At 35.6% G+C, this 11,151-nt stretch overlaps 2 protein-coding genes across 2 annotated transcripts; both read left to right on the forward strand.

The window, feature by feature from the left end:
• The first annotated feature begins 1,153 nt into the window (after positions 1 to 1,153).
• On the forward strand, positions 1,154 to 2,101 carry LOC127228033 (olfactory receptor 51L1). Its single transcript, XM_051192472.1, has one exon. The coding sequence runs from the start codon at positions 1,154 to 1,156 to the stop codon at positions 2,099 to 2,101; it is 948 nt and encodes a 315-aa protein (XP_051048429.1).
• Positions 2,102 to 9,910: 7,809 nt separating this feature from the next.
• On the forward strand, positions 9,911 to 10,852 carry LOC127228041 (olfactory receptor 51G2). Its single transcript, XM_051192480.1, has one exon. The coding sequence runs from the start codon at positions 9,911 to 9,913 to the stop codon at positions 10,850 to 10,852; it is 942 nt and encodes a 313-aa protein (XP_051048437.1).
• Positions 10,853 to 11,151: the final 299 nt, after the last annotated feature.

Below are 11,151 nucleotides of genomic sequence, written 5' to 3' on the forward strand. Positions count from 1 at the left end.
CTCTTTGGAGATACAGGTTATAAGACCTAAGCCTTTTGTTGTCATATGGTAGATTGTAGAGGAGAACTTAAAAATAAATATAAATAAAATCAGATAAACATAATTAATTGTAACCAGGATAATATAGTGTCAGTCCTGTACAGTTGAGATCCTATTAAGAAATGTTAAGGTTTCATTTGTAACAGTTCTCTCATTAGGTCAGGGCTGATTTAACAGCCAGAAACAGAATCTCTCAGGAGCAATGAAACAGACGCTGAGCTGCTACTGCATTTCTGGGGCTCCTCTGTGTTCATAGTAGGTGCAAATATACCACTTAATAGTTGTATTTACTGTTCTGTGAAAAGTTAGAAATAGTATTCTGAAAGAGAAAACAGTGAATCAAGAAATCCTAAGTGCTGGAGAATGTACTCATGGTGGGCTGCTTGCATAGCACATGCAACATCCTAAGTTTGGCCTTTACAGACTCTGCCTGTTTTTTTTTTTTTTTTTTTTTTTTTTTTTTCCCTCTGTTTCACTGTCCCTTCTCCCTCTCTTCCTCCCTCCTCTCTCAATGGATAACATAAAAGTGCATGGTCTCTTTTAAGGCACAAAAACAATGGTGTTAAATACATACAAACATATACATATACATATACATACATACATACATACATACATACATACATACATACATATATATGTATATATGAGAGAACTACCATTAGAAGGACTTACGGATTCATACTATCATGTGAAACAAAGATCAATTTGAAGAGAGCTGTGCTGAAGTCATGGGTTAGTTCAGTTGTCTCTCTTGGTTGTGCACTCTGAGCAGTCACTGGTTTATTCAAGATCATTTTAAAGAACTCATGAAAATTATTATGCTTTTACTCTGGATTATTCTTCCCAATGTTCTCAATGAAGATCTGTCAAGTTATTTGTCAGGGGTGTTTGTATTTATGGGGCACAATTATTGATGTTTCATAATTTCAGTAAATATTTTATTACATAATATCCACAAGCTATTCCTTCTTTCTTCCAAGGTGAACATAGAAAACATAGAAGAAACATATGTTTTTTGTTGTTGTTTCTGGTGGCATTGTACTGATAAAAATCTGAGTAATAAAGAAGACTATGAGAAGACATTTTTCTTTCAAGCCTCTTGATGCTCACCATGCTTGCCTGGAATAGCAGTGGTATTGCAGAGCCCATGTTCATCCTGAAGGGATTTCCTGGACTGGAGTATGTCCACTCTTGGCTCTCAGTGCCTTTTTGCCTTGCATATTTGATTGCATTCGTTGGTAATATAACCATTCTTTCTGTCATTTGGATAGAGCCCTCACTCCATCAGCCCATGTACTACTTCCTGTCCATCTTGGCTCTGACAGACCTAGGTATGTCCATGTCTACACTTCCCACAATGCTTACTGTGCTGTGGTTGGATGTTCGAGAGATCCATGCAAGTGCTTGCTATGCTCAGTTGTTCTTCATCCACACATTCACTTTTCTGGAGTCCTCAGTTCTTCTAGCTATGGCCTTTGACCGTTTTGTTGCAATCTGCCGCCCATTGCACTATTCCACCATCCTTACTAACAATGTGATTGGCAAGATTGGTATGGCCTGCTTGCTACGAAGCATGGGAGTTGTTCTACCCACGCCTTTACTACTGAGACGTTATCACTATTGCCACATCAATGCCCTCTCCCATGCCTTCTGCTTACACCAAGATGTTCTAAGGTTGTCCTGTTCCAATGCCAGGATCAATAGCGTTTATGGACTGTGTGTAGTTATTGCTACACTAGGTGTGGATTCAGTCTTCATACTTATTTCTTATGCTCTTATTCTGAATGCAGTACTAAGTATTGCATCCCGTGAAGAGCGACTAAAGGCGCTGAACACCTGTGTTTCCCATATCTGTGTAGTGCTTATCTTCTTTGTACCAGTTATTGGGGTATCGATGGTCCATCGCTTTGGAAAACATCTCTCTCCCATAGTTCACGTTCTCATGGCTGACATCTATCTGCTTCTCCCCCCAGTGCTTAACCCAGTTGTCTACAGTGTGAGGACAAAGCAGATTCGTCTAGGAATTCTCCGCAAGTTTAGGTTAAGTAGAAGGTTTTAAGTAACCTATACCCTCTGACTTTTGCCCTGGGATTTATTCAGAAAGGTGTTTATTTTATTACATGGAAAATATATGCTGTAGTTCTTGGGTAATATCTAACCAAATTATTAATTCGTTTATTTCTTAAATATGCAGTCTCAATTAATTTGAAATCAATACAACAACATTTGGGTTTTCCCAGCCAAATTGTGATGATGACAATGGCCTCTTCTGTACCTAAGATCTTTATGAGACTTAGTAATAGAAAACACACGTACTGGAAATTCAGCTTTGGAAAAAAATATAATTTTGTTTTAAATTATAAAAATATTATAGTAACTTTCCTTATGAAAGATAGCTATTTACAATAGTTAATAATGATAAAAAATTGAGAAATCAATACCATTTGACAATAGTCTTCTTTCTTTTTACAAGTCTGCATGGGTCTTTCGTGTTGTATTTTGAAGTATTTTATTGTGGATACTTGATTCCTTTGTCATCGTCCCTAGGATAGCCTTCACGGACAGTATTTGATTATTTCACATATATTAACTTTCCTTTCACTGAACTGTGCAAATTTTTAGCATGGGATCATAACTATCCATCAACAGAACATTGTGTGTTTAGTCTTCAATGCATAAACACAAATGTAAATTTTAGCTCTAATTTTGTAACCCAAGTCAAATGTTTGGGAACAAATGCAATATATATTGTGGCAGCTATTACTTTAAATACTGTGGATATGTAAACAGTATACATGACCTAAGTGGTAAAGAAGAACTGGTGTTTTAAAGTGCTTGCTGTGTGAGCATAAAAAAAAATTGAGTTCAGATCCTGGCCATGGTCACACATGTCCAAAACCCCATCACAGCAAGGAAAAGGTAGGTAGAATGAGGTTGGAATTGTAGGTCACACAGACTGCCTCAAATAGAAATAATGTAATAATTTATATGTGAAATATGTGTGTGTGTGTGTGTGTGTGTGTGTGTGTGTGTGTGTGTTTCAAGACAGGGTTTCTCTGTATTGTTTTAGAGCCTGTCCTGGAACTAGCTCGGTGGACCATGCTGGCCTCGAATTCACAGAAATTTTTCCTGCCTCTGCCCCCTGAGTGCTGGGACTAAAGGCGTGAGAGACCAATGCCTTGTTTAAATATTTGTTTTAATTTTAGTGCACTTTAAGAAATATATGCATATTATGCTTTTTGTGGACCATTTTGGAGGCAGCAACTTCCCAGTAATTCATGTAGAGTTAGAAAATATTTTCTGTATCTTAGCTAGTAACCTTTGAGACATTAAATGGAAGGGGGGGCACAGATACGTCTAAATAGTAAACTATCATTAAAGGAGATTGACTATCCAAAGAGGAATAAATTGTAGCTTAGATTTCATTGAAGTGTATATGGATTCTGCCTATACCACACAACAAAAACAAAAACAAAAACAAAGAAACAAGAAACCAGTCCTGTCAGGAATAGATGATACACTTTCTGTAACTCAGTACTGCCTTTAAGAGTATGATGAAGGAATTATCAAGTAGGAAAAGAGCAGAGAATGGCAAACTGACCTCTTTTTTAGCGTGGGTAGTCGAGGAAAGATACAACTTTGACTAAGGAGCTTGAAATGTGTTCTCTAGTATGCAGAACAATTATGACTGAGCAACCAAGTGCAATAGTGATTGATTGTCAGAGTCAAAAAGAGCTGAGCCATACGCATAAGGTTGAAATTGAGGAATGAGTATTCATTGAATATCTGCTATACCTGTGCCTGGTCTGTGTACAGTAAAAGCAAGAAATGAGCAGAAATCTCGAATTTCTTCTACTGTCTTTTCAGCATTCTCAATTGGCCAAGCTCTGCATCCTGACACTTGCAAAGAAAAAATTGTTCACTGGATTCAGCTGTATTCTTGTGGTGTAGGCAGCAGAGGACATGCTTGAAATAGATAAGTGGGTAGCTTATATGCTTAGTTCTGCAGTTGTTCATACTTTTCTATGAGAATTTTGAAAAATTTATGACCTAATTGTCATATTTGGGTATATAGAAATTCTGTAGAATTTACTTTTGTGCATAGTGAGATAAGATCAAGTCATAGTTTATATAACTGGATAGTTCACTAAGAATAAACTAAGCATTAATCTAGAATCTCAGTGATGTGTTATGCAATGTATGTATACCTGTGCATTTTGGTCTAATATTGGTTTCTCTGTAATGTTCCAATGTATGTTTTTCTGTACTTTCTTGATTATTATTGCTGTAGGTAGTACCAACCTGTTAATTCAGTGCTATTTCAACTTCAAATATTTGTAACTATTTATTTGGCATTTGTGTTTTCTATGATATTTTCTTTGAAATTTGAGCTTGGAGTGATTATCTATTCTCATAATATTACATCATCTAATGTATACATATAATACATCTCAATTCTATAAATAGTCTTAAATTTATGTTAATAAAATTTAAACTTGTAAGTATCAATGTCTGGTTAATCCTTTATCAGTTTCTCTTTCCTCTGCACTTTTGATACTAGAATACACATTGTAGCTGAGGTTTCATTTCCTTCTTAACATCACTAAGAAATTGGTTTAGGTATAAAACTTTTATGTTTGTGATACTGATTAATTACATTATTGATTTTCCTGACTTTTCATTGAGATTTTTTTCATTTACAGTTTATTATTACTGCCTATGGATATTAATATAGTTATTTTCCCTTTGATTTTCTCTTTTTCTTTCTTTTTATCATCTAATTATATTGAAAATAAAATATAATACCACTGTACATATTTTAAAGATGAACATAGTTATTATTATTATCTTCTTTTTATCTATGGGGAGATTATCTTACTACTATATTTTCCAAATAAGATTTGTTGTTTATTATAGCTTTTTTGTACTAAGATAAAGAAAAATTATGATCCTCTTCTTTTAAGGTAATAGCAAATTCATTTGAATTTAATATATAAATGGTTTTGATGACTGAATCAAATACAAAAGAAGCAGAGCAGAAGCAGTGTGTGTTTGTAATCAACAGATTATATTAATGATTTGGTTTAAGTTTTATAATAAATTCATGAGGTTTAATGTTTTTTACATGTTAATTTTTTTGTGTTATGCTCTTCTAGCTTTGGATATCAGGTTATGACTGTTCCACAGAAGTCATTGAGGAATAAATAATCTCTCATTTTAGATATTTAAATATTCAAATAGTCAAATATTTGAAATAATACATTACACATAGTATTTATTTAAGATTTAGATTTTTTTCACAATACTATTAAATGTAATTTCAAGAAAGGCATAAGTAATCCTGCTCTGCTGTTTTCCTCATCAAATAATCTATAAGGGAGTTTTAAATAGTTTCTCAATCTAGGTTGACATGTCCATCATCTGCTGTTAAGGAGGATAAATAGTTTTGGCATCAATTATTTCCCTTAGAGCTTTTATTGAGAAAAAAATGTGCTAAAGGGAATATATTAGTCAAGAGGGATGAGTTCTGAGTCCTTAATACTCAAGTGACTGACTGGTTATTGCCAAATATGTCCAATGCACGAAATACCCTTTGTAGGCTCTAGAGTCACAGAAGACACTGAACCTTGCCTAGAAGCAAATGCGTTTCTATAAAGACCTGTATGTGTTAGGATACACTGTGTGTCTTATTCTTCTCTTATTCTAATCTTCAGTAGTTTTCAATACATACAGACAATCCATCAGATCGACAGACCAGAAACTCAGTCTGAGTCAGGGTGAATGCCTGTCTGTACTCAGGTGTGCCTGGGCAAGGGCTTTGAGGTAAGAATAGTGGGTACAAGATTGATGTGTTTTATACTTACAATTTCAGTACATGGAAAGGAAGTTGAGGGTTTCTGCTGATCTTAGATTATGTGAAATCACTGCTCTGGAACAGGTAAGAAGGATAAAATAGCTTCTATCCCACCTTGCTACACTGTTCTCCATGAAAATTACTTGGGGTGAGAAAATGCAGTTTCTACTATTGAAATTCAGTACTAACATCTCTGTTGTCCAAAGACATTACAGTCTAATGCTAAGTAAAATTTAAAAGTGTCAAAACAGGTGAAGTGGGTACGTGATGTTCTACCTCACCACATAAATCATGAGTTAATTAACCCTACTCGATCTTGCCTTGAGTAGGGTCACAGTGTCTTTGAGTCAGTGTCTATGGTTGCCACATTTAAAATTAAGATTCATCCATCATCTTGATCAATCTTTTTCTTTACTTGAGATCAAACTATACAGGTCCTAGTTTACTGATTTTATTCCTCTGTTGTATGTGAGGCCTGTTTCCCTTTATCAGGTCCTTATTCTCCTTTCCATTGTAGTTGCAGAGATTTGCCTTCCTGAAATTATCTTTATTGACAGGCAATTGGTCAGTGTTTAGGGTCCAGGCAAAACCATCTCATCTAAGACATCATCTATATCCAAGGACATAGAATTACTACATTTCCAAAGCTGTTGATTCATAGATGCAGGTCCTTGGCTTTACCTCACTGGCAATCAGAGAAGTGATAGCCTAAACTAACCCTGCACTAAAAGATTCTCAAACTTTTTGTTATATTAACTCAAGATTTTAACTCAGAGTTTTACTGCTCCTTCCTGTTTCCCTTGAGAAGAGAAAGGCAAGACATAGGTAATCAGCCCATTTGCTCATCCTCAGGGAAAATTAAATTTTCCTGAAGACTTGTGCTTCCAATGAGACCAGAGCACTGGAAGGGGCCAGATTTTATTTCTTATGCAAATTAAACTTAGATCCTCTCTTTGACCTACAGCCCTAAGTAACTGGTGCTAAAAGTTTCTTCTAACAGCTTTAGTTTATTGCTCTGTGTGTAAATCTTTTTTTTTTAATTTATTATTTTACATGTTGATCCCAGTTCTCCCTACCTCTCTCCCTCCATCCTTCCCTCCCTCCCTCACTTTTACCCTCTCTGCCCTCTCACATGCACCCTAACCACCCTCCCATCCCATCCCCCCACCCCAATTCCATATGTAGGGGAATGTCATCCAGTTGGGGTCATGTAGATCTGACAGGTCATGTGAAGTAGGGACTAGGGCTTCTCTCCTGTCTCTAGGTTAAGGCAGTTATCCCTCCATGGGGGATGTATTCGCAAGGTCCTTTTATGCACCAGGGATACATCCTGGCTCCACTGTCTGAGGTTCCTTAGACTGCTCAGTCCTTCTGGCTGAGACCCATATTCAGGGGGGACTGAGTCAGTCCCATTCTGGCTTCCCAGCTATCAGTCTAGTGGCCCATTAGTTCCTCCTTGTTCAGTTCAGCTATCTCTATTTGTTTCTGCAGCCTGGTCTGTGTGTAAATCTTATCTGCCTTACTGACCCTGAGAAACTCAAGCCTCATATTGTATTGTAAAAAGAATTACTGTTGCAAATGTACATATACTTGTACCCCCAAGAACTGGGGAAAGACAGAATTCAAGAGCAAAAAAAAAAAAAAAAAAAAAAAAACAGAAAAAGAGTTATAGAAGAACACAAGAATTCAAGAGACAAAGAAATGCAGAGATAGACAAAAACATAGAAACAGAACAGCAAGAGAGAAAGAGAACAGAAAAAGAATAAAGAACATGCAGAGGAGAAGTTTTGTGTGAGTCACTTCCTTTTTTCCTCAGATTTTAGTTCCCTCGCTTATTTGTAGTTCCTTTATTTGTTTGGGTTTTTTTGAACCCTGAGTGAAAATTTTAGAAGCAGGACTTTTAAAGTTTTAGATAGATTACAGTTGCCACATGACTTTCCCTGAGTGTAGAAGAGTAGCCACTGAAAGCCAGTGCTCATGTTTATAACCAACAGTGAGACAAGACTGAACCCTCTAAAACAGGCATATTTCTAAGGAGTAAGAGAGTCACCTAAGAGATGAATCTTGATATGCTTCCCTGAGAAAGAGACTAAAGACAACTGGAACTATTGAGGGTGGGTATAATGAAGGGAGAAAATAATTTGGGGTGCCAAAGGGATTCTTCTTATTACTCAGTGATGAAGGAAATCAGAAATTTATGACATCAAACTAAGGGAAGTGAAGGTAATGTATAAAAAGCATACATACATATTCTACTATGTGGTTATTATAGTATATAGATCACTGTATAAAATACAATAAAGAGATAAATTATTATACTATCTTTATTTTTTCTTTTTTAAAAGAAAGGATATTACAATAACCGTGGAAAAACCTGTTACCTCTTAGAGTACTATCTAATCAGTTATGTTATAATTAAACTACTCAGGAAAAAAAATGCAACATGATTGTATTGATGAAGGAGGATGGTTTAGTAAATGGGGAATAGGAATTTTGTTGTAGAATTTAACGTAGAATACTCTGTGAAAATAAAATTTTAATCAAGCTTGATACCTAGAACATCCGATTTGTGGATGACAGCATGGTGCTCAATGAGTTCTCAAGTCTTCTTGCAACTGGACATTGGCTTCCTATGATGCTTTCTCTTCCTGTTCATCTGTGGAGTGGTTGTTCATCCTTTCTTTACAAGGGATTACAAAATCCTCATTTGGCACAATATACAAATTCCCCTCAACACATTCATCTTATGCTTATCATAACTTAACTGGATTTAACTTGCTCGCTTTTTTACCCAAGTTTCTAAGCACGACTTTTATTCTGTTTATTTTAACAAAGGGAAAAATTCAGTAAGTGAGCTGTTCAATATTTCTAAACGTCATGATGATCTGCAGTTTTCACTGTCATTTTGTCTGTCTGTAACTTTACAACTCTATTTCCCTTATAACACTCACTAATAGAAGTTACTTTCACCCATAGCTTTATTATAACAATAACTTAAAGGCTTCTCCTGGCTTTTTCTTGAAATCATTTATATTACTTTTAACACTGATTCTTCTTTGATACCAATTAAATCAAGCTGATTGCTTCTTTATCAAGTTCCATAAGAAACAGTAAGAATTACCTCACAAGTTGTATTTTTTATTTCTTACCCATTTTTTGTTTAAATTTAGCTTCAGCACCCATCTGAAGATTCACTCTGGTCTTACAGAATTTGATTACAGTTTAACACAATATTCCTCCCTTATCCACAGTTCTGACTTCTGCCATTTTGTTTCTTCCCATCAACTTTGCCTAAAAATATTTAATGGAAAATTTTAGAAAAATGTAATTTGCATGAAATAACATTTAGCACAAGTTTTTAAAATGTCCTATTTGCTAGTCATTATTAATCTATTATGCTTAATTTATGAGTTACACTTAACAGTACATTTATATGTATAGGGAAAAAAAAAAGTACATGTAATGGTAGGTCCTTCTGTGGTATTTGGCATTAGGAAGATACTTGCTGGGCATAAGATCTATGCTCCAGTAGTTCCTCATTAATATGCATGGGTGCCATTCAGTTAAATAAACTATTTAATAGCCCTTTGATTCTATGTAGCATATCTATCATTTGAGATGTAATTCAAGAATTGCCTTCAATAAATTTTCTGTGACTTTCTTGGGTAAGCTTAGCACCCTTTCTATTTAGATATCACCGTGTGTTTTAAAATTATGTTTGAAGAGTTAAGCTAACATTTTATTTATTTCCTATTCAAAGCTTGTATGTATATAAGATATTTATTATAGACTCTTCTGTTTTAACAATAACAGATTTCCTTTATTATGTTCTTAATAAATATGCAATGAAGGAAGAGAATTAATGGGTTAATTAACAAATACAAGTGGTAATTAAATATATTGAGCAAAGGAGAATTAAAATCCAAGCTTTGTTCTTTATTACAGAGTTGTCAGCGACTCTAATTTTCTGTATTCTTAACTTCCATTGAAGATTGAGAGGCCTTTATCAGTGCAATGTCTGTTGTCAATGATTCTACTCTGTACCCTCGATTCCTTCTGACTGGTTTCCCAGGCCTTGAAACAAGATATGGCTTGATTTCCATCCCAATATTCTTGGTTTATGCCACTTCTATTGCAGGGAACATTACCATTCTGTTCCTTATCAGAACCGAGTCTTCCCTCCATCAGCCAATGTACTACTTTTTATCTATGCTGGCACTCACTGATCTAGGCCTCTCTACTACGACCTTACCTACCATGTTCAGTGTGTTTTGGTTCCAAGCCCGGGAGATTCCTTTCAATGTGTGTCTGGTCCAGATGTACTTCATTCATGTTTTCTCAATTATTGAGTCAGCTGTGCTGTTGGCCATGGCCTTTGACCGCTTTGTAGCAATTCGAGAACCTCTGCGCTATGCAGCCATTCTAACCAACAGTGTCATTGCTGGAATTGGATTTGCAATTGTTGGAAGAGCCTTAGCTCTTGTCTTTCCAGCCTCTTTCCTCTTGAAGAGGCTTCAATATCGAGTTATCAACATACTCTCCTACCCCTTCTGCCTGCATCAGGACCTCATAAAGACAACTGTATCCAGTCGCTGGGTCAGCAGCATCTATGGTCTCATGGTGGTCATCTTCTCCATGGGACTGGATTCTTTGCTTCTCCTCCTGTCCTATATCCTCATCTTGGGCACTGTACTCAGTATAGCCTCCAAAGGAGAGAGGATAAAAGCCCTCAATACTTGCATTTCCCACATCTGTGCTGTACTCACTTTCTATACACCAATGATTGGGTTATCTATGATCCGTCGCTATGGGCAGAATGCTTCCCCATTTGTCCATGTGCTCATGGCCAATGTATACCTGCTGGTTCCCCCTCTCATGAACCCTATTGTCTATAGTGTGAAGACAAAACAGATTCGTGACAGAATCCTGAGGAAATTAAAGAAACATAAAGTTTAGGAGAAAGGGACTAGAAACAATTTTTGTATTCCCTTTATTATATATAGTATTTCTTATTTATGTAAATATTTACATGTAAATGTTGTCAATAATAGTTTGCCCTTAAGATACTGCACTCAGACTTCAATGAAATAAATCTTTGTTTTATCAACATATAGAATTAAAACTTGGCTTTATTTACTTTTAAAATGAAAGTCCTCAATTTCTGAAGATTCTCAGATGTCAAGACAACTCTTACATAAATCCCAAAACTTAGATCATCAACTTTGGCCCATATAACTTTCCTTAGTATAAAAATA

The sequence above is a fragment of the Phodopus roborovskii genome, unplaced genomic scaffold (assembly GCF_943737965.1).
Source record: "Phodopus roborovskii unplaced genomic scaffold, PHOROB, whole genome shotgun sequence".
NCBI lineage: Eukaryota > Metazoa > Chordata > Mammalia > Rodentia > Cricetidae > Phodopus > Phodopus roborovskii.